Source organism: Orycteropus afer, unplaced genomic scaffold (assembly GCF_000298275.1).
Source record: "Orycteropus afer afer isolate SDZICR_OR568_19922 unplaced genomic scaffold, OryAfe1.0 scaffold00006, whole genome shotgun sequence".
NCBI lineage: Eukaryota > Metazoa > Chordata > Mammalia > Tubulidentata > Orycteropodidae > Orycteropus > Orycteropus afer.
This window is the reverse complement of record NW_006921593.1, coordinates 9,223,825-9,248,187: the sequence shown is the minus strand read 5'-3', so window position 1 is coordinate 9,248,187 and position 24,363 is coordinate 9,223,825. Positions and strand designations below refer to the sequence as shown.

General features: G+C 44.0%; 1 protein-coding gene across 1 annotated transcript in view; it reads left to right on the top strand.

Moving 5' to 3' along the window:
* Nucleotides 1–19,512, top strand: part of RABGEF1 (RAB guanine nucleotide exchange factor 1) — an 84,891-nt gene extending 65,379 nt beyond the window's left edge. The window contains exons 7-12 of the mRNA XM_007940651.2: nt 3,445–3,611; nt 8,526–8,607; nt 9,400–9,532; nt 10,638–10,729; nt 14,085–14,341; nt 19,114–19,512. Of these exons, the coding sequence (XP_007938842.2) occupies nt 3,445–3,611; nt 8,526–8,607; nt 9,400–9,532; nt 10,638–10,729; nt 14,085–14,341; nt 19,114–19,512 (1,130 nt within the window). The remainder of the gene's footprint in view (nt 1–3,444; nt 3,612–8,525; nt 8,608–9,399; nt 9,533–10,637; nt 10,730–14,084; nt 14,342–19,113) is intronic.
* Nucleotides 19,513–24,363: the final 4,851 nt, after the last annotated feature.

The window sequence follows — 24,363 nt, the reverse complement described above, 5'->3', positions numbered from 1 at the left end:
ACTTAACACATAGTAAGCATTTGCTCTGTGTAAGCTATTGCCATTATTGTTTTGTCAGATTGAACATTTTCAATTTTTTTTTTTCTGTTTTTATTGGGTGAAGTGTTCTGTAAATGGCAGTAAGGTCAAGTTCATTGATCAGGTATTCTGTTGTTACCAGTGTTTTTGTTCACTTGTTCTATTAATTATTGAGAGTAGTGTTGAAATTTCCAATTTTTGTGAACTCATTTATTTCCCCTTTTAGTTCTGTCAATTTTTGCTTGAGTTACTTTGAAGCTGTTAATAGGTGTGAACCAAAAACAAAACTCACTGTTGTCGAGTTGGACCTGACTTATAGTGACCCCTCTTTGGGTTTCCGAGGCAGTATCACCCAAGTAGATCACCCAGTGTGTACACACTTTAAATTGTTATGTTTCCTTGAATTGACACCATTTTTATTTTCCTATTTATTTAGGTTCCTCTTTATTCCTGGTAATACTTTGTGTCCTGAGATCTGCTTTGCCTGGTATTAATAGTTACTCCTGCTCATTTTTATTGTTTGCATGGTATATCCTTTTCCATTTTTTAAGTTTTCAACAGATCTGTGTTTGTGTATTTTAAATGATTTTCTTGCAGGCAGTATATATTGGAGTTTTGTTGTTTCTTTTGTTTTCTTTTTCAATCTAACCTGACAGTCTCTGCCTTTTTAATTGGACTGTTTAGACCATTTACGTTTAATGTGTTTTTGATAAGGTGGAATGTGAATTTATCATTTTCCTTATTTGTTTTCAATCCCATTTGGTTATTGTTCCTTTTGTCCTCTTCCTGCTTTTATGGATTGAATTGTGTCGCCTAAAAATAGGTGTTATAAATCCTAACCTCTATGCCTGTGGTGAAAGGAGCCCTGGTGGCACAGTGGTTAAAGCATTCAGATGCCAACAAAAAGATTAGTGGTTTGAACCCACCAACCGCTCCATGGAAGAAAGATATGGCAGTCTCTTTCCATAAAAATTTATATCCTTGGAAACCTTATGAACAGTTCTGTGTCTTATGAGTCGCTATGACTTGAATGGACTCAATGACAATGGGTTTTTTGTTTCTGTCTTTCAAATGTCTGTAGTTATAATGGGAACTCTGGTGGCATAGTGCCTAGGGCATTTGACTGCTAACCAGAAGGCTAGCGGTTCAAACCCACCAGCCACTCCTTGGAAAGAAGATTGGGCAATCTATTTCTGTAGAGATACCACCTCGGAAACCCAAGGAGAGGTCGCTATGAGTCATATTCAACTCAACAGCAATGAGTTTATTGAGTAGTTACAATACCATTTGGGAATGAGTTGTCTTTGTTATGCTAATGAGGCATAAGTAGTGTAGGGTGTATCTTGAGTCAGTCTCCTTTGAGATATAAAAGGGTTACACAAGCTAGCCAGCAGAGAAGGGAGAAGAGAGATGCCAGGCCACATGAAAACTGCCCAGGAGCAGAAGCTCAAAAGAGACAAGGACCTTCTCGCAGAGCTGATGGGGAGAGAGCCTCCCGCTAGAGCTCACACCCTGAATTCAGACTTCTGGCCTCCCAAACAGTGAAGAGTAATTGTTTTCAGTTTGGGAGCCTCATTTGTGTTATAGAAGCACTAGATAACTAAGGCAGAATTTGGTACTGAGAAATGGGGATGCTGCGCTAACTAATACCAACCGTGTGGAAGTGGTTTCAGAATTGAGTAATGGCTGGAGACTGGAGGAGTTTTAAGGTGCCTAATAATAAAAGCCTAAATTGCCTTGAAGAGACTGTTGGTAGAATCAAGGATGTCCAAGGCGGTTCTGGTGAGGGCTCAGAAGGAAGTGAGGAGAGCTGCAGAGAAAGTCTGTATCATCTTAGAGAATACCTACAGCAGAATATTGATAAAAATATGGATGTTAGATGTGCTGCTTGTGAGGCTTTAAAGGGAAATGATGAATATGTGATTGGACAGTGGAGGCAGGGCAGTTCTTTTTACGCAGTGGCAAAGAACTTGTTTCATTTATTTTCAAATGTTTGGTAGAAGGTAGAACTTACAAGTGATGAACTTGGATATCTGGCTGAGGAGATTTCTAAGCAAGATCTCAATGGGGTGTGTGGTTTCTCCCTGCCATCTTAGAGTAAAATGTGGAGGAAGGAGATGGACTTAAAAATGAACTAAAATTTAATAGTATATTCTTTTACTTAATTAGTAGGTTTTTCTCACTTGAATAAACTAGTTACTCTAATAGGTGTGTTGCTTTTATCATCTTAAAACTTTATTATGACTTAGCATTAAAATGTATCTTTTGAATAAAATCAAGAGTTTAAATCTTAAAGTTAGAAAAAAGGATTATATTACTGAGAAAACATTTAATAGGTTGATTTTAATATCTTCAGAAGATATGTTCTCTTCGTAACTGTGTTTTATTTTATTTTTTGCGTATAAAAGAAACTCTGGAAGTAGAGGCCATTCAATTCCTTGTGATTATTGTATGTCATCGAGTCAGTTGCAGCTCATAGTGACCCTGTGGGACAGAGTGGAACTGCCCCATAGGGTTTTCTAGGCTGAAATCTTTATGGAACAGGATGACACATCTTTCTCCTGCGGAACAGCTGGTGGGTTCAAACTGCCAATATTTTGGGTAGCAGCTGAGTGCTTAACCGTTGCGCCACTTGGGCTCCTTTTAATTCTTTGCAGGTCCTCTGAGAGTACGGTCCCACATCAGGAGGTGTAGAACGTGATTGGTCTGGGCTGGTCCATACTTTCTGAGAGCACGTCCTCTCTGTGCACCCCCTTGTCCCTGCAGTGATCACACTTCCCTTCAGTGTATCAATTTGAAAAGTGGCCCGAGCCGAGGGCCCTGAGCCATCTGCTTGGCCACTGTGTCATTGGCTCCCCTGCCTCTAGGTGGAGCACTGTCGTGTTCTCTGCCCCTGTGTACGTGCTCGTCCATTTTGCACGGATTGATTGGCAGGCGGAATGGTAGGTCAGCTGATTGTGAGTCCCCGTGCTGCAAGTTAGTCTTTCCCTTTTGGGCAGGTCAAAGGGGATCTGAAAAGTTACCTAGCACTTTGTACTTGTCTTGATTGTTGTTTTACATGTTGTTGACTATTTTGTAAACTTATGCAATCTGAGAAAGTTGTTGCAGATAGTGGTGCCTTTTCAGGGTTAATGATTAGATACATAGATCAAAGCCTAGTATTTGGGCCAACAAAATACTAATAGAGCAGCTTTTATGTGACTAGGAATGTCTTCTAAGTCATGTAGTTTTATCTCTTGTACTTCTATTCACTTTTTAATAGATTGAGCTTACGTTAGGAAAACTGTCCAAATACTTCAATGTAAAATTATTTCGAGTTTAACTTTGATTAAGCACTATTTAAATAACCTTAAATTAGATCTCGGAGTAACTCTCTGCATGGATCCTCTGTGTCATGAAACTGATTTTGTTTAATTTTCCCAGCAGAAATCCAGGAAGCAAAAGCTCCCAGCCCTTCCATAAACCGGCAAACCAGCATTGAGACGGACAGAGTGTCTAAGGAGTTCATAGAATTTCTCAAGACGTACCACAAGATAGGTCAAGAAATCTATAAGCAGACCAAGATGTTTTTGGAAGCAATGCATTACAAAAGGGTAGGTTGAGAATAACTACTTAAAAACATGGAAGTTTGGTTTTGGGAAAGGTCTTAGAGATAATCTAGTCCAACCTTGTCATTTTACTCCTGAGAAAATCAAGACTTGGTTAAGTTACTTACCTAAGGGAAGCCACTGAGCCAGGTTAAAACTCAGCCCCCAAGCTAGTACTTTTCCACTGCAACTCGATGGTATCTGCATCATCTGTGCCTGGCAAGTCAGGCATTGAAGACACTCGGGTGCTGTGCTTGAGTAATAGGCCTTCCTCACTTGTGACTCGTAAGTGGTGTAAACTACAGAGAGGGCCAGAGTAGGTCTAACACTGAGCAGCAGTTGTAGACCAGTAGCAGTAATGTTAGAGTTCTGTTTTTTTTTTTTGTTTGTTTGTTTCTAATTTTCCTCTCTTTGCTCAGTTAGAGAAGGGAAAGATAGACTTTAGACGTGAATAGGACCTCAGCACCTCTCTGGCTTCAGTCCCTTTCTTTTATAGATAGGGAAGCTGAGTGCTGGAGAGGGTAACTTGTCCAAGGTCACACAGCCAGACTTAGACAGCTCAGAACCAGAACTGGTGACTTCCATGCGTAGGTCTTTTTTGACGCATACACTCAGTTTTGATAATTCGTAGTGACAGACTGCCCATATGGGGACTCATTTTGTAAATAGTTGCTAATTCTCTTATAACATACTACAGCCATTAACTCAGAATTATCTCTCAGAGTTCCTTCAGTGATGTGAGGAAGTCTTCGAGAGGAAGGAGAAGCGAATCAGAAGATAGCATGGTCATGAACTGCTTAGCTGCATTCAACTGTGGGCAGAGATCCGTAGGCTGAAAAGCAAAATGACCTTCTCCCAGAATGCTGTTACAATATTGAAGTCAGTCAGTAGGGAGAAAAGAAGCGTCTACCCTGCTGTCCAGGATTGGGGCTCCCCCAGGAATAAGGAAACAGCCCTTTTCCTCTAGGTGCTTGTGAGCAAACAGTGACACTCTGTGGAATCAGCACTCGGTCATCACCTTTTGGTTTGTTTTTGTTAGAAGCAGTGGTAGATTGCTCTTGAATATGGGGAAAAAGCACAGCTCATGTGACACATAGCTTTAATTTGTTTTGATCAAAAGTAAAAATTGAGGTTTCTAAGTTATTTATTCTCATATATGGATGGGTCACAGGATACATTGTATCATATTAGCACATAGTCTATAGTACACATAGCATGTAAACTATATGATACTACAGTTTAGAAAACAGCTTAGCTTGAGTTTGTTCATTGTCCTTTTGCTCAGAAATCTAATGTACCCTTGGTGTGTGACACTGTGGTTGACTTTATGTCAGTGTGCTAAAGTAAGAGGGAATTAAATGGTGCAGCCACCACCGTGCGTAATGGGTTCAAGACATCACTGATTGGTATAGGAGACCTGGACTTGGCCTCAGGTTCCTTCTATTTTAAGAGTCACTGTGAAACCTTTTTTCCATTTCTGCGCTAAGTGTTTGATGGTCAGCTGGCCAAGTCCTGTGGGTATATCTCATGCATCTAGCTGCATGCCCGGTACATACCTGATAGTCAGTAGTTATTTCTTAAGCTGCATGTTCTCTAGGGAAGTCATTGTTGCCTTTGGCTACAAGTTAATGTCCTTTCATGTAACTAAGCAAATAAATACAACTTCAACTCACCTAACTAACCCTAGCTTAACATCATTTAACCATACACATTTCCTGAGAAAATGGATTGAGCACATCTTGGGGAAGTTTCTTTGATGTGGTGAAGTGTGCAGTAGTGTACAATGTCAAGCACTAGGAAGGGCCTGAGATTTACCCACCCCAAGACTAACAACTTAGCCTGCCACAGTTTCACGGGCACTTTCAGAAGTCACGAGTCTCCTGGGTCCTAGACAAAGTAGTTTTATTACTCACACCAGTAGGAGTGGCCAGAAGATCAGTGTAAGGAGATAGCCTCTCTCACGAACATCACTAGAAGAAACACATCCTCACCCACTGTCTTTCCCAGGTGTTTGTATGAAAAAGGGTACTCTTTGCTGTCACTGTCATGCCTGTTGAGAGGTGATTGTTAACGATAGATGAGATAAGAAAAAGAAACGGGAGCTTTCCTGTGTAGCCATTTCCTGTGTGGTCTGTCCTTCTTGCTTGCTTGTAACTGCCACAGATGGTATCATTCATTTGCCTTTCACTCTTCCCAGTCATCTGAAAGCCCCTGAGCATTTTGTTAATCTTTGCATTTCATTGTCTGGTACAGGGGCTGGCAGTTCTACTAGTTACATAATAAGTGTTTTTAGAATGAATAGAAATATAATTTCCAGATGTTATTATTTTACCAGGGAAACAGTACTAATAGAGATACAAATTCAGCAAAATGGCATAATATGAGATAAATCCATAAAGTTCTGATGCAGTGTGATCTACCAGTGATGAAAAGTAATGCACGTAGCTCATTTGAAAATAAATAAATAGTTTTAAAAGACAATAGCAACAAAGAGTATTAATTATTGAGAACTTAACCTAATATGGAAAATTAAGAGTTTTTTTCAGAGAATTGAAGGACTGTTTGAAGATTGTATCTTGGATCTAGTTGAGAAAAAGAATAATTTTTTTTTTTTTTTTTATTAGGATTTGGGTGAAGATTTACAGAGTAAATTCACTGAGAAAAAGAATAATTTAACAATATTTCATAGGACAATGTAAGCACTTAAAGTATTTAAATTACAGTGTTACATTGTTTAGAACAACAAGGAAACACATAGACCATATAAATTTTTTTGAGGGGAAGGCAGTTTCTATAGCTAGCAGACTTCAAAATAGATTCTGAAATGAAAATCATAACTAGATGAGATTTTGGTAAAATAAAACTGTTGATGAATGAAATAAATTAGGGATTCCAGAAATAACTTCAGTTTCTCAGGAGCAAGTTACATGACAGGTTGGGGGTAAAAAAAGTTGAGTCTTTTTTAACTAATTGCTGCTGAAAAACACTGATAAATTCATATACAGATAATTGTAACTCTTTGTTTCATACCATGCACCCTATATTCCAGCCAAATTGAAGAGTTAAACATGAAAAATTTAGAAGAAAGTAGATGGATAGTTGTTTCAGCTGGAGAGAGGAGCTAACCTTGAACTGTGGAAGAACTGTTTCTTATGACTAGGTGAAGGCTTTTTAAATCATCTGTGAGGTGAAAATAAAACTCAGATGAAGTGGAAGCAACTGGGGGAAATTATGGTGAATGTAAAAGAAGAGCTCACTATTCCCAAATGTATCAGGTTTACTAAGGTCAGCACCCAGAAAAGCAGAAAAGGTAAGAGAGTCAGCTTCAGTTCAACCAGGTGATAAGTCCATAGATGCCTAATCAGGGCAGTAATAGAGGCTGCCATCAGGATGGTCTCAAAGTGCTGTGAGACCTACAAGGTCATTCTGACAAGGGATGAGGGAGAGCCCGAGGAGGTAAGCTGTGAACTGAGCCTGACAGATGATACTGTGAGGACCTCCTTGGACAGATGTTGCAAGAGCAGGGAAGACTCAGAGTCATGTGGACAGAGAGAGTAATATGTCTAGTATTTTAGAATGTAGGCAAAAGCAGGCTCTGGGACAACAGGTAAGCCAGTAGGGTAGGGGAGTAGGGTGGACTGTTGTCCCACTTCAGGGGACATCTGATGGAAGGACCGGAGGTTCTGAGGCACAGTGAGCAGACCACGATCTGAGAAGACCCGCTTGGCTGTATCGTGTAAGACAGATGAACATCGAGCAAGCCCAGTGGGGGTAGAGTAGAGGAGAGCGGCTAGGTTCCAGGTGGGAGGCACTGAGGGCCCAGCCACGAAGGCAGAGATGGAAGAGCAGTGGGGAGGCGGTTAAGCACGGTCTGCTGCCTGCCTGCCCTGAGTGCTCTGGCCCGTTCCGAGTGGAACCTCAGTGGGGCTGCAGCGGAGGAGAGCTGCGGCCAGCAGTCCTGGGGACTTTGTCCTGGGCACACTGCCCTCTTTATGAGAACCCTCGGGAGGCGTTTCTGATTTTGGTGTCAGGAATGATTGTATTTCACCTGAAGAGTTAATTTGCTTTCATCTTTTGGATACTGAATTACGTAAGGATTTTCATCTAGGTGGAAGTTAGGCAGCTTTGTGGGCTGACACTCGACTGATGTACGGGTCCCTCCAGCAGTGCGGTTCTGGGCAGTCACCACAGCAGCCATTTTCTGTCCCCGGGATTTGCTTTTCATCACCTCCTAATTTACTGTGCTGAACCATGCACATCTTTCATATAGACCTTAAGTCCTCTTTGGAATAAAGTGGGAATAAATACACATATCACACCTATGAAATCACTGAAACCAAATAAAAATGACAAAGCCAGTGCTGTAGAAACCATGGAGAAATAAACACACTCACAGCTAATGACGGCAGTTTGGTGTTTCTGAGGCTTGTGTCTAGTGATAGATTGCTATAACTCTCAGATTATTTGTGCTTATTGATCTGTTGATGCCACTCTTGGAAATGTATCAGAGTCATAATCCAGAAGAAAACATCTCCACAAAATTGTCTGTTTCTGTAATGCATAATAATGGAAACAAGGAAGCAACCTCAATGCACTGTGGTAGATGATTAAATAAACTGATTAATAGAATAAAATGTGAAGCCATTAACAATGAATAAGTAGACTAGGTAAATAGAAATGCACACAAAATGTATAAATTATCAAAGCATTGTAGTGTATCCTTGTACAAACATACACCCAGTGAGAGAATTAAAAGAGGTACATATTATTCATGGATAGGTTTTTCAAAGTTACTACAATTTTTAACTACTTTTGGCATTAGTTCCAATACAAGGAGTGGGTTTTGAAAACTTAAAATTTAGAACTGTGGTCATGATCTTTCTTTAGCTTCTAAGCAGCCTCTTTATCCTTTGGTTTCAGGAACTAAGCATTGAGGAACAGTCAGAATTTACTCAGGATTTTTACCAAAATGTGGCTGAAAGAACACAGACTCGTGGAAAAGGTAACATTGTTTAGCCAGCTCGATCTCTTAGCATCTCCCTCTGTCTCTGGGGGGCCTGGTTGGCTCCCCTACAGCACCCTGTGAACTACCCTCCTGACACCCTGGTAGCTGCTGGTGTGTATAACGGTACCTGTGAGTTCCACCATGTGTATCTTCATAGGATAATCAGGGCCATGCATGAGGACTCTACTGCAAAGGGGTTGGGGGGCTTTTCTAAATGGACCCCACCTGGCAGTTCACTTCTTGATGAGTCATTGCGTGTGATGATCTTTTCTTCTGGGGTGTGGGTCAGAAAGGAAAATTGAGCCTCACTGCTTAGAGCTTTAGGTTGTAGGGATTCTTCTCGGGTTCACCCTCTGTTGAGGTGGGACTGCAGGGAGTACTCTGCATGTGCGTTCCTCTGAGAGATCTGCCCCCGTGTGTTAGCACCAGAGAGAGCTCTCAGGCTTCATGGGAAACCTCAGAGAAGCAAGAAACTGAGTCTTGCCAGTTCACCAGTCTTGCTAATCTCAGTGGTTTTCTAATGTAGGAATGAGGTGGCCTGCGCTGAGGGCATCCCACTTGGCAGGGTGTATACCTGTTAAGTTCTGCCAACACAGCTTCTACTACAAGTGGGGCTTCTGTAAAAGGCAGTCTCAGAAGTTGAGATAGTTTTTAAAGGATATTTTTTAACGTAACATGCTTTCGTTTCTAGTCAATTTGTCCTCTGCTATGTAGAAAGTACTATGAAAACACACTCGTAATTTAAAATGTCCATCTTCTCTTGAGCTCTTAAACCCATTTTGGTTTCAGTGCCTCCAGAAAGAGTTGAGAAGATAATGGATCAGATTGAAAAGTACATCATGACTCGTCTCTATAAACACGTGTTCTGTCCAGAAACTACTGATGATGAGAAGAAAGATCTTGCTATTCAGAAGAGGATCAGGTAAGTTTTGTGGAAAAACAGCATTTGAGTTTCAAACCTAGAGAGAAAATAACAGCTGAGGTGCCTACCATCCTTATCATGTAAGTGTCTCTGCAGTGATCAAAGGAAAGGAACGTGGTAAAGTGAGAGGAGTAAAAAGGTTCTTGAGCCACCATCTTGCTTACACATCCAAATCCAGGCAGCTTTAGGCAAGTACTGTGTCCTGTTTGAGATTGTGCCGTATCTCCAGAATTTACCAGGGACAGGAGGACTGAGTTCATGTCTCATGGCTGCTTGTCTTACCAGGCAGGAAACTGTAAATGTCGATAGCAGTGCAGTCGTGTCATTCTTCCCCATCCCTACCAAGGTGCCTGTCATTCAGCCATCCCTCTAACTACAGCTCTCCATGGCACTGAGTGAATAGCGTTTCCCAGAACACCCCATTTTCTGTGTAGAGCCCCAGAAAAACCGTTAGGGACTTGTCCAGCTAAGTGTGGGAGTGGGTCCAAGGCTGGGCATGGCAAAGTGTTCTGGAGGAAAGTGGCTGAGGCACTCCAGATAGGTTCCCAGACAAGGGTTGTTGGTAGATTGGTCCTTGAGGTTGTCACACCAGAAGTGAGGCTCTGTTAATGGGAAAAAGGAAAATAGAGACAAGAGGTCAGAAGCCAGAAATAATTAGATGGGCCTTAGACCGAGAAAAACCAAGAAAGTAGTGCTGGTCAGCAGCAGAATCTTTGGAGTGGAGACGTCACTGGAACATGCACAGTGATCAGGCCCAGGTGACACATGCTTGTTGCTGGATAGAGTCTGAGAAGACGGCACGTGCTTCTCAGATCTTCATTCTTCAGTGCTGAGTGCTTTCCAGTCTTGGAAGCATTATCCCATTTGAACCACTAAACTTGTCTACTGTTCGTCCTGTGGTAAGTGCAGAGGAGAAGTCTCACTTCAGAAGTCTGGCTGCTCTGGGCATATCAGCTCAGCTCCTGATGGGTGCAAGGGTGATGTACATGGGCCTGGGATTGTGTGATGAGGCAGGGGAGCCCTGTGTTCTAAAGGAAATGATAGCATCAATGAGTCCCGTGCTTTCTCAGAATGCCCCTTCACTTCTGCTGCTCTCTTCTCGTAGAGCCCTGCACTGGGTCACACCACAGATGCTTTGTGTCCCTGTTAATGAAGAGATTCCAGAAGTGTCTGACATGGTGGTGAAAGCAATCACAGGTGAGCAAAACTGAGACTGGACACTGGGAGGTTCTCCTCGAAGCTCACGTTCTGCTGTTATTTGTCCATATTGATGTCAGTGAGCAGAAAGTTAGTAAAATCTTTCCAAAAGGCAGACCACCAAAGGCACAGTGGAACACAACGGAAGTGGGTTGCCTGAGTTGGCTGTCAGTTTGAGGAATTTCATGCGTTCAAAGCAGTAGTAGGCACCCTTCCCTCTTTGCACATAGTGACCAAGGTCTCTCACTTCTTGGCCATTGAGCCAAATTGTGGTCAAATGCAGCTGAGTTAATTTCTTTAGACCCAGTTGCATTTTTTTTATTTGAAATCATTTCGGAGAATGGCAAGGTACTCTCCAGGTTAGAGTGACTGCACTAAAAGGATGCTATTTTTTAAATTTTTATTGTGATTTGGGTGAGAGTTTACAGAGCAAATTTGCTTTGCATACAGCAGCTCACATATACTTTGTCTCATGACATTAACTACAATTTCCCACAATGCAACAGCTTCCCTCCCACTTCCTCCCTATAGTTGGCTCTTCCCTGTGTTTATCCCTCCATGCACTCCTGCTCCCGAGTTGTCTCCCTGTGCATACAAGCCCTTCTTTTTTCCCATGATCGATCTCCAAGGAGTATATCTACCTAATGTAAATGTTCAGCTCATGTCCCTGTCTTTTGTTTGGCTGGAAGCCACAGGAGTGGGTTCAATTCCAGACCTGAAGGGCAGCTAGGGGCCATAGTCTCAGTGGTTCCATCAGGCTCTATCAGACTAGCAAACTTGGTCTCTTTTTTTTTTTTTTTCCTTTAATGATTTTGAGTTTTGTTCCACATTGTTTCCCCTCTCTATCCAGGATCTCTTACATAGATCCCCCCCAAGTGGTTGACTATGGTAGCCGGGCACCATCTAGTTCTTCTGGTCTCATAGTTGTATAGACTGAGAATTGCATGGTGTACCAGTCACTCAGACTAATTGTTTCCATGCATCTTTGGTTTTCTTCATTCTTCTTTGCTGTGGATGAGGAGAGACCTGTTGTTGCATCTAGATGGCCACTTGCAAGTTTTTAAGATCCTTGTCACTACTCACCAAAATAGGATGTGGAACAGTGTTTTGTGTAGTATATTATGCCAGTTGAGCTTGATGTCACTTGATGCCCACAGGTCCAACTACTTGCTCCCTCTGGGTAGCTGAGTATGGCCAAGAAGTGAATACAACCTTGTCCCTTGTCAGCTCTACCATATACCTGGAAATTCTTACAGAACATACAGATGCACTTCTAGAAACATCGTCTGCCAACCCTATACATAGTCTTGGGCATACTCTCCCCTTGCATAGACATACCTAATAGTTCAGCCTGTAAACCCATCTATCCACCTGTATATCAGTGTTTGCCTTCACTGACAGCCCTGGGATTGTCAATGTATGTGCAAAAGGGTTCATCTTTTGTTGTCTGTCCCATGCACTGTCTATGTCTTCTTCTTTCTCAGTGCCGCCACGTTGATCACTCACATTTGGTACATTGCAAAAGGATGCTTTTTGTTGCTTATTTTTTATTTTTTAAAATTTTTATTGTGATTTGGGTGAAAGTTTACAGAGCAAATTCCTTTCCTTGTTTGTTAATCAGAGATGTATTTTGGATTATTTTCTCGTTTGTTCAAGAAGTAAATGAACAACCTTAGTTCATGTGGCTCTGCTGTTCTGGGTAGGTCCACGCTCCTAATGAGCTTCTTGTTTCCTGTTCAGGGGAAGCACCCAAAATGTGAAATAGAAAAATTCAAAAACAAAAACCAGCAACCCTTCTACTGAAAGGAGTTTCTAACCTTGGCCAGCTTTCCTTTAGTTAAGGAGAAGACTCAAAGGCCTGCTCATGCAGAGATGATGTTCTGCAGCTCACGGGGAAGAGAGTGGGTCAGCTGATGGCAGCAGGGGTGGAGGAGGGCCGCGGAGTGGATTTCTTGTGTTTGTGAGAGCCGGATACTCCCCCCCATGGGCTTTGGGGAGAAATGGACATTTGTGGAAAACGCCTCAGCGCCTCACACAGCTGTTGCAGGGACTGTATTGTCCTTACAACAGCAAGTAGGTCTTTACTCCAAGCATTCAGCTATTGGCTGAGTCTCCCACTCTCTCAGGTTACACTTCCCTTTGTAAGTCTTCACATTTCAACTACTGTTTCTCAGTGAATTCTTCTCTGATTTCCCATGCATGTTCTGGAGGTAGATCTAACAGGCCTGCATACATGCAGTCATCTTTGTTGTTCAGCGCATTTCTGCTGGGCTGTATCACAGGTCTTAAGAATGGACTCCTTTGGGTCAAGGCACACCCCCACCCCTGCCTAAGGGAACAGCATAAGAGATAGAAGGTTGGGGGTAGTTTTCCCAGAAAGTCATGGACACCATACGGATCTAAAAGCCAGGATATGAGCCTTCTACTTAGTTTTCCCAAAGACTTTTACTAGAAAGTTCAAGACCATCTGTTCTTTTCTGAAAGCTGCAGGTCAAACCTTATCAAACCAGAAACTACAAGTGCTGAGCTATTGTTTACTGAAAAAGAACTAAAAATGATGATTTCGGTACATCAGTAATTTCTTAACAGAATTTGAGAGGTGAAGCTTTTTTCTCAATGCATCTGAGATGGAGGTTCAAGGGATATTTTGATAGTGAAAAAGGTCAACCACACAAGTTTAGAAGCCACCTTATTCTTTGTTTCTTGCAGCCCCATACCTTGCCAGCCCAAAAGTGGGTACATTCCAGCTCTGGGAGGACTAAAGCATTTGCTTTTTTCCTAACCTAAAATTGCCTGCCTACGTCATCAGAGAGGACATGACCTACACCACTGGTCTTTCTTAATTGGTTGTTGTCAGGTGCCATTGAGTCAGTTCCAACTCAGAGTGACCGTGTGCGCAACAGCCGACTCAGAGTGACCGTGTGCGCAACAGCCGACTCAGAGTGACCGTGTGCGCAACAGCCGACTCAGAGTGACCGTGTGTGCAACAGGACAAAGCACTGCTAGTCCTGTGCCATCCTCAGATGTGTCACCGTGGTGATTACCAACATGGGCTATAGAGTCAGATGGGCAGCTTCACAGCCCAGCTCTCTCACTCTGTCATCCAGGGAGAGTCAGAACCGGCCCGAGCCTCAGTTGCCTCATCTCCAGACTAGTACCCACTGCATCAGGTTTTCTGAGGATTCAAAGCATCATGCTTGTAGAGTGTAGCGTGGGGTGCCTGGCTCACAAGTAGGTTCTACAAGGCTGAGCTCGTATTTCCATTTGTGAGGCCAGAGGTTTCACTCACTGGTGGCCCCTCTGTAGCCTGGACGGTGCTTCCCCACAGCTACTTTCTCACTGGCTGTCTTTACAGATATCATTGAGATGGATTCAAAGCGGGTACCTCGCGACAAGTTAGCCTGCATCACCAAGTGCAGCAAGCACATCTTCAATGCCATCAAGATCACCAAGAACGAGCCGGCCTCTGCCGATGACTTCCTGCCCACGCTCATCTACATCGTTTTGAAGGGCAACCCCCCTCGCCTCCAGTCCAACATCCAGTACATTACTCGCTTCTGCAACCCCAGCCGGCTGATGACGGGAGAGGATGGCTACTATTTCACCAACCTGGTGAGTGTGTAATGCCCTAATGGTGCAGTGGTTGATGTACTTAGCTGCTAATCAAAAGGTGTTGGCAATGGTTCAAGCCCACCAGTCTGCTTTTGTAAAGATTGACAGCCTTGGAAACTCTGTAGCGCAGTTCTGTTCTATCCTAGAGGGTTGCTGAGTTGGAATTGACTTGATGGCAGTAGTTTGTTTTTTTTTTAATTTTGGTTTGGTAAGCAGGTGATGCCCTGTGTGATGGAAACCACCACTAAGGGGTTTATTTCGGGCATGTGGCAAGCCACACACAGACCCTGTGATGAGATCTTGCCCCTCGGAGCTGAAGAAACCTGCCCCACATCACAGGGTGCAAATGACCAGGCCATGCAGACACCTGCCCCCAGACATCCCTCCCTCCAGTACTGATCAGAGTTCATGTGACCAGGCCATGTAGGCAGCCCTCCAGTTCTGACCAGTGTGCACATGACCAGGCCGTGCAGATACTCCCCCAGTTCTGACCAGAGTGCACGTGACCAGGCCATGTGGACATGTCTCCTTATTACTGACCAGAACTCACATGACCAGGCCATGCAGACACTCCCCCTAATTCTGACCAGCATGCATGTGACCAGGCCATGCATACACCCTGTCCCAGTACTGACCATAGCTCACACAACCAGAGCATCCAGGCACTCCACCCAGTACTGACCAGAGTGCATGTGACCAGACCATGCAGAACTCCCAGTATTGAGCAGAGTTCGTGGCTTCCCTTGAGAGACAAGGACAGACATGTGACTAGCCTCCCCACTGTTGTGCATTGCTCCTCAGGCCTGGAGTCAAAGAGCCATTCACCTAGTCAGGCTGTTTGTCCCTTGATGAAGTCAGAGCTTGGCCTGAGATTCGCTTCTGAAAGACTTGGGAGTTTTATCTCTGCAAATTGCTTCTTAGAGCTAAACACTGAGGTACTTGAAGAATGAGCCAATTCCAACTGGTACACCATGTGATCCATAGCCTATATGACTGTGAGACCTGAAGAACTAGATGGTGCCCAGCTGCCGTTGTCAGCCACTCGGAAGGGGGATCTATGTAGGAGATCCTGGATAGAGAGGGAAAACATTGTGGAACAAAACTCAAAATTATTTGGAAAAAAAAAGGGGGGGCTGGGTTTTGCTGGTCTGATAGAGCCTGGTGGAACCCCTGAGACTATGGCTCCTAGCTGCCTTTCAGGTCTGGAATTGAACCCACACCTGTGGCTTCCAGCCAAACAGAAGACAGGTATATGAGTTGAATATTTACCTGAGATAGATACGCTCCTTGGAGAGAACAATCATGGGAGAAAGAAGGGCTGTTTATGCACAGGGAGACAGCTCAGGGGGCAGGAGTGCATGGAGGGATGGACACAGGGAAGAGGTAACTATGGGGAGGAAGTGGGAAGGGAGCTGTTGAATTGGGGTAAATTGTAGTCAGTGCTCCCTTTAGCATCTCTTACAAGGTTGGTCTGGTTTTAACAAATTCCCTTAATTTCTGCTTATCTGAAAATGTCCTAATTTCACCATCCTATTTAAGGGACAGTTTTGCTGGGTACACAATTCTTGGTTGGAAATTTTTCTCCTTCAGTGTTACATATATACCATCCCATGGTATATATCTTCTTGCCTGCATGGTTTCTGTCAAGAAATCCAAGCTTAGTCTTATTGGTTGCTCCTTGTAGGTAACTTTTCGTTTTTCCCGTGCTGCTCTCATGATTCTCTCTTTGTATTTGGTTTTGATGAGTTTGATGATGGTATGTCTGGGTGATTTTCTTTTGGGGTCTTTCCTGTTTGGTGTTCGTTGGACTTCCTGAATGGATATATTCTCATCTTTCATACCAGGAAAATTCTTTTCCAACAAATCTTCCACAATTTTCTCTGTAGTTTTGTTTGTCTCTTCCTGTTCTAGAATTCCAGTTACATGTAGGTTATTCCTTTTGATGGTATCCCCCATTTTGGTTTGATCTTTTTTCTGACTGATCCCTTTCCAAAAAAGTGTTCTGGTATTTGCCTTCAGTCTCTCTAATTCTGTCTTCCATTGATTCAATTCTGCCCCTTTGTCTATTCAATGTCTTACCTGTTTCTGAAAATTTGGTATTAATCTAGATTTCTATGTGTAGATTTTGTATCATATCTAATTTTTCATTTATTTTGTCATTTTGTTCTTGTATTGTTTTTCAAAATTGTTCTAGGGTTTTCTCTGTGTTTTCCTTGATCTGTCTTTCAATTCGTTGAAGATACCTAAATATAATTCTTTTGAATTCCTTATCAGGGAGTTCCAATGCTGCGTCTTCCTCAGGGATGTGTTTTGGGTCTGTATCCTGGTCCCTTTGTTTCTCCTGCTTTATAGTGCTTCTTTGTGTGGACTGTGATGCTCTGTTGTCTCCAAGGCATTGTGCCATTTTTGTGTTTATATTTAATTGGTGATTGTAAGAGTGACTTGCCCACGATTTTAGTTTTCTTTGTTTTGTTTGTATGTTATCTATGCAAACAGGGTACTGTGCTCCTCTATTCACCAGTTGACAGCACTTATACACTCACCACCTGTCTCCCTTCCTGTGATCAGCCTCTCGTATGTCCCTGCTGACGTTGGCAAACAGAGCCTATTCCTAGGTCCCTGGAATCTGAATGAGAACACTATCACTTTACAATCCAAAATGGTTGCCACTTGTAAAGATTCAAAATGGCTGCACCCTTGGTCATTTTAAATATCCAAAATGGCTGCCGCTTGTAAACAATCAAAATGGCTGCGCCCTCTGGACAGTGGAAAGTCCACAGCTCATGTTGTCTGCCTCCTTGGTGTTTCCCTTCCTAGTCATAGGCCACCAGTGCAGTCATCCCTGCAGCCCTTGGTGACCAGGGCTGATCTCTAAGTCAATTCTCAGGTCACAACACCACTTGGAAATATTCAGTCTGTTGGTCCTGTCAGAGTAGCTGACAGTCCGACCGTTTCTGTACTCACTGTTTTTGTTCAGTTTTTTCCACTAGTTGGTGCCTAATCCACTTCTGTATAGTTCCTTTCAAAGCGCAGAGCTCCAGGATTGTCTTTTGTATCTCTGTCAATTGGTTCTTCTTTTCTTTGTTGAAGAGGGTCTGCGTCACTTGTCTGCCTATTCCTCCGTCTTACCAGAAGTGTCTGTATTTGTAATCTTTTTATCTTTTCCTTAAAATGGATTCCCGAAATTGTGTAAGTGTTGATCTCTGAGTGCTGGGGCCCGCCTCTTACTGACTCGTCTTCAGCTGCTGTCCTCACTGCCTGTTACTGGGGTGCTGGCTTCTTGGAGCATGGTGTGCAGGCAGTGAGATCGGGACTGACACTTGCTCTCTCCTTGCCGTGTCTCCTTCCTTCTCGTCCCTTCCAGCATGTGGTGGTTGAGTTGGTCCGAGTGGGTGAGGTGGAAGCACTCCTTTTTCTCACCATGTGTAGAGCAGGTACTTTGACTTCTGGAGAAGAGCCTTTTGGATTCATCTCTTCTGTGGAGAGTTGAGAGACTGGAGGTCAGAGAAGGGCAGAGTGGGCAGGATAGCGGAAGTAGGCCCGGGAGTGAGAAGGCGGTCATTGTTGTCGACGAGGTTACTGCTGGCTCATCTCCCAGCTTCCCGGCCCCTTCACCTGGGCCTTCACTTCGCTTGTGCCTTCTCTCATCTACTTCTTGCCTGACTCAGCATCTGGCCCGCTGCCAACGAAATTGCTCCGGCAAAAGTGAAAAATCTGTCGGCTGCCAAATCGCATGGTTTTAGTCTTCATCTTTCTTCACTTCTCTCAGTAGGCCTCTGTTCTGGGACTTCTGTCCCTTGGTAGGTTCCTTGCCCCCGCCTCCTGTCCTTGGTAGGCTCCATGTCCCCCACTCCCGTCTCCTTTCAGTGGTAGGTTTTGTGTCCCCCCATACTCTTCTCCCATCCTTAACGGGCTCTGTCCTCTGCTCCCTGGATTGTGTTGTTCCCTGGAGTCCTCTCTGCATCTCTCCCCCTGGGCTGTCTCCTCTGCTCTGTTACCACGTTTCCTGACTTTGCACTGAGCTCTCCATGTTTAATTTGTTCAAAACTGAAATTGTTTCCCCATCAGATGTTTTCTCTTCCTGTATTCCCTGTTCCTATTAGTGACAATATCATATGTCTGTTCACCTAGGCCAGGGACTTTAAAACTGCTTTGGCTGCCATTTCCTCTCCCATGTAATGGAGGGGGCTGCATGCTTTCCATACTCAGAATATGGCCTGTGTGGCAAGGTCAGGTGGGCCTATTTGCCATTTCCTCTCAGCTGGTGGATTGGCTGTAATAGATTTTCTAAGTGCTCCTTAAAGAGATGATTTGCTTTTTCATGAGACATGATGCAGTCCCTCTGAACAACTTTCTCAGCCAGTCCTGGTAGCTGCCTGTGTTGCCCTGTTACCTTGCATGGTTTTGTGTTTTTCTTTTTTTTTTTTTTTTAATTGCTTTGTTTTTTTGATGTGAATATGGTATGTGCTCATTGCAGAAAAATTCAGTCAATGTACGAAACTAACGGACATCTGTTTCATGTGGCACTGGCCCTGCATTTCCAGACTGGTCATCACTCCCACTGTACCTTGCTTATTACAGACCATGGCAGAGGGTGTCAGTTGAGTTATGTTAAGTAACTTCCCCAGGGTCACAGAACTGTCGCTGGTGAATGATGGAGGTGACAGCCCAGTCTGGCTGATCTCAAAACTTGTTCTCTGAATGAGTCTGTTACAGTACCTGTTTGAGTGTTGGTGGCTTTCCTGACATGACACGTGACATTTTCTCTTCAGTGCTGTGCCGTGGCCTTCATTGAAAAGCTAGATGCCCAGTCTCTGAACCTGAGCCAGGAGGATTTTGATCGCTACATGTCCGGCCAGACCTCTCCCCGAAAGCAGGAACCCGAGGCCTGGGCCCCAGACGCTTGCTTGGGTGTTAAGCAGATGTACAAGAACTTGGATCTCTTGTCTCAATTGAATGAGCGACAGGAAAGGATCATGAGTGAAGCCAAGAAACTGGAGAAAGACCTTATAGACTGGACGGACGGGGTCACCAGAGAGGTCCAAGACATTGTGGAGAGATACCCACTTGAAATCCCGCCCCCAGATCAACCTTTCGCAGCTATCGACTCGGAAAATGTTGAAAACGATAAGCTCCCTCCACCGCTGCAGCCTCAGGTCTATGCAGGATGATGCCGTTGGCGTGTGACACTGGTGCGGCCTCAGTTAGAGCCAGCCCTTGCTGAGTGGGCTCTAGGATCCAGCTTACTTGCTTCTAAGTGTCAGCAGTTGTAAAGGTACAGTTTTGTGGGGATTGTTCGTTGGTTTGGTCCGTTTTGTTTTGTATTTTCTGACAGAGGAAGGTTAGTAAATAATAAAATATTATTTATTTGTGTTAATAGAATAGATTCACTTAAGGCTAGTGTGAAACTTTCATCAAAATCTGCTTTTTCTCCATGATTTTCCTGTGTGCTTCCTCCGAGGCATGCACTATGCACTGTGGTTCCGTTTGGGGTAAATAATTGCCTTTTAAAGGATCAAATGAATGATACAGAGTGTATGTTTGAGGAGATTCAATGGTACCACTGTCCCCGCAGTCTGAAATAATTTTGTAACTGTAAAGATAGAAGATATGTCAATAAGTACATATGTAAAATTGTAAATATGTAAAAACAAGGAATGGTGTCTGCTGTGCATGGCATTTCATGTGTGATTTTGTTCGTTTAAAATGAAGCCTGTGGAATGTTTGCCTTGACCCCATTTTACTGGGTTTGCCACACTGACAGGAATGCGGAAGTGCTTAGACGTACTCCCATTAAAACGGTGACTCCATTTTGAACAGGTCAGTCCTGATTCAAGGTCCTCTGTCTTAAGAGACTGTGACACTCGCAGTTGAGATCGTTTCTAAAGCTGCTGCTCAGTGTGGGTCACTGCAGACTTTGAACATGCGTGCATCTTTTCCCCTGTTCGTTCCACAAATACGATTTGAACTCCTTGACGAACAGGACTAGGCCCGGGGTGTTGGTCAAAAGATGGGTGAGTAGGAGCCTGATGGTGAAGCTGGTGCAACGTCCCTGAGAGCTATGAAGTGCGCAGGTGCCTCCGGTCTCCCTGGTGAGTTCTGACTCATGGACCACCATGTTCAGGGTTTCTCACAGTTAGGCCTGCTGATATTGGGGGCCTGAGAAGTTGGCTGTGGGGCCGTGGTGTGCACGGAGGGATGTTTAGCAACGTCCCTGACTCTCACCTTCCCGATGTCATCAGCATTCCCTCCTCACTCCCAGTTGGGAAGAAATGTCTCCTGACTTGCCAGATGGTCCCTGGGGACAGAATCGCCGCCCCCCCCCCCCCCATTGAGAGCCACTGGTCAATTTTGGAAGCAAGGAAAGCCATTAACTTGGTGTTACAAAGACACTGTATTAAATGCCCAGTGTGGTGCTACCTGCTTCCTCATCCCAGGAGGCTGCACGGCCGTCTGCAGGGCGGGCCTGCTGCATCCTGTGGACCCTTTCACATGCCATTGCAGTTCTCCTCCTGCTCTGGGCCTTCTGTGCATTATGAGCATTGCTGCAAAACCGTGAGCAGATCTTAAACAGCTCACCCGGAGGTCAGGGGAGACCCCCTTGCTTCCCAGTATCTCCCCAGTACAGTCAAACCTGCAAAAGCCAAAACTTGTGTAAGATAGAAACCCGCTAGAGAAGCAAATATTTCCCACTAAACGAGCAATAGAAAGGGGTGAGGCTGCACCCTGTCAAAGGCAGAGAACTTGTGAGACCCACAAAAACAAGGCAGTCCTGTTGTGTTCCGGCTTTCACAGGTTTCACTGGAGTACACTACAAGTGTGTAGTGTAATTTTTGGAGTGAAACTAGGGCAGGTATCAAACTTTTTATCCTTTACTTAGAGCTACTTGAAACCTCTCAGAAGATCAGCACATGTAGTGTCTTAAAGCACTGAGTGCACACAGTACTGGGGTGCTTGGGGCTCACGGCAGGCGACAGGCTCCTTCCTGCCCGGTGCCGTGGGAGCATGCTCAGAGGACATCCTGGGCCCACATGATTTTCATGGGAAGCTGTCCTTTTCTTTTTCCTTTATTTTCTACGTCTTTTTTAGGTGCTAATCCAGGGGATCCATAGTCTTAATTCCCTGGGAATTGACAGTTCTTTTAGTTGTACATTTATATCTGGTAACTAAACTGCATATCAGTCCCACAAAGCTGACTCCTTTGGGTTTCCTGCGTATCTTTAAAATAAGTGATGAAGTGGTTTTTTTTGTGTATGTCTCCCACTGGTCCATTGTTCAGATACAGACTTTTGCCTCATGTAGAGGGTTATATCTGTCCTAAGTCAGCATCAAAACTGATCAGAGCTTCCATTCTCCCAGCAAGGAGGTGTTGCAATTTTATCTATTGTAAACGTGATTGGAATAAATCTTTGGAACGGAAGTCCTTATCAATAAAAGTTTGTGATTCACCCCTCTTTCCCAAATAGTTGATGTTTGGCTCTTCATTTTGGGACAGGATGCATTATTAGAAATATCCTCAGTTGACAGAAGTTTCCTTTTTAAGCCACAGCCAACATTCCCACACTTAATGGTAAAACAGAGATATTTCAGTGAAACTTGAGAAAACTGTTGGCTGTCAGCCCCAATTCACATTGTTCTGGAAGTTCTACTCAAACAGAAGCAGAAGTCGATAGAAAAGAAATTCATACAGTCGATGCAGAGGTTTAGCCTGGTGGTTGAGAACATGAATTCGGGAGCCAGGGGTCTTGGGTTTGAATGCTAACTGTGCCACTTGTTTGCTCTTTGGCCTCGAGCAAGTTACTTAATCTCTTGGCTGTAAATTAGCAATAGTCCCTGCTTCGTGCAGTTGTTGAGGATTAAAAACTTGGAACAGCACATAACAATGGTAAGTGTTCACATTTAGCTGTTATTTGTAGATGATTTTCTAGAAACCCAAGGAATTGCTATTAAAACTATTGTGATGATGATGATGATGTGACTTGTTGGTGAGTCGGCTCCTTCTCAATGGTGACCTTACATACACACACTGAGACATCACGCAATCAGGCGCCACCTTCGTGGTCCCTGCTCGTTTGAGTCTGTCGTTGAGCCTAGTGTTGAAGCTGATCACTAAAGTGGTGAAATGTGAAATGATAACATAGCCTTAAAAAGCTGTACAAAATTACTTTCCTGTAGCTCTTTACTAACAAGTTAGTGAATGGGAAAAATACATTCACAGTGTTGTGTGTTGTGTTAGGTGCTGTTGAATCAGCTCTGACTCCTGATGACCCTGTGCTCAATAGAACAGAACTCTGCCCCATCCTACGCCATCCTTACAAGCCTTGCTGAGCTTGAGCCCATCGTTGTAGCCTCTGGTGTCAGTCCATCTTATTGAAGGTCTTCCTGTTTTTCACTGACCCTCTACTTTATCAAGAATGATATCCTTCTCCAGGGAATGGTCCCTTCTGACAACATGAACAAGATGTGTGAGACGAAATCTCACCATTCTCTCTTCTAAGGAGCATTTTGGCTATACTTCTTCCAAGACTGATTTGTTTGTCCTCTGGAAGCTTGTGGTATAGTCAGTATTCTGTGCCAGCACCCTAACACGGAAGCATCAATTCTTCTTCAGTCTTCCTTATTCATTGCCCAGCTTTCACATGCATATGAAGAGGTTGAAAATACCATAGTTTGGGTTCTGTTCACAATAGAAACATATGAATTACCCAGAAGTGACAAAGGAAGTTCTTGGATGGTGCAGACAGTTAATGTGCTCGGCTGCTAACTCAAAGTTCGGAGGTTCAAGTCCACCCAGAGGCACCATGGAAGGAAGGCCTGGAGATCTCCTCCAGAAACAGCTAATGAAAACCCTACGGGTGACAATAGTCCGATCCACATTCGATCATGAGGATGGTGTGGGACCAGCCACTGTTTGGTTCTCTTGTGTGCACAGGGTCTCCCTGTGTCGGGCCAAGTTGAGGGCAGCCGATAACAACAGTGTTCTTAGGTGCAATGATGGTCTCTGTGTTTGAAGGAAATGTCTTTGCTTCTAGGAGTTAAAATCCTGAACTATTAGAAGTATCATGATGTCTTCAAGTTAGCATCAAGTGATTCCTAAAACATGTGTCTACATACACGTAAAGCCTTCATACCAAGATGTCAACAATTGTTGACTCTAGATGAAGGGTATACAAGTGATTGTTAAACTGTTCTTTCAGGTTTTCTGATGCTTGGAATTTTTTTTAAATAAAACTTGGGCAGGAAAATTCAAGCACTCACCCAGGCTGGGGCTTTAATTGTAACAGATACCTGAGTCCCCTGTAAATGTGCATTTCTAGTTCATGCCTCTCCCACATCTTATTTCTCCTAGCTTCTCAACAGCTGCACTTGGATGCCTTGTGTCCATTTTAAACTCATCATGCCCCAGACAGCTCCAGTTCTTCCCCAGAAAACCTCTGCCTGCAGCCTTCCTGGTTGCATTGATAGCCTTGCCGTTGTCTAGTTGCTCAGGCTGGAGAGCCTGGATTCATCCCAGTTCTTCTGTTTCTCTCATGCCCTGCATTCAACTCACCTGCTTCCAGAATGTCCAAAAGCTGATGATTTCAGACCCCACAGCCTCCCAAGCATTCTTCCTCCTTCCTCTCTTGTCCCCCTGCTGTTTATCTCGACCCAAGACCAAGTCATCTTTTAGAATGAAGGCCGGATCACGTTGTTCCTTTGTTCAAAACCCACCGTGGCGCTCCCCGTATCATTCAGAAGATAAAATGGCCGAAAGACCCTATATGACCTTGTCCCAGCTTCTCTCCCTGACCTAACCCCTTAGGACTCTTCACTTCAGCACACTAACCTCTTGGCTGTTTCTCACATTCCACACGCACTCCCACCTCAGCGCCTTTGCTCCAGCTGTTCCCCCAGATGTCAGTGTGTTTGCCCCCTTTGCCTCCTTCCAGTCTTAGCTCAAATACCACCTCCGTGAGGCCCATCCTGGCCACTCCGTTTAAAATTATAAGCCCCAAACCTGGAATCCTCTTCGTATTTCCTTT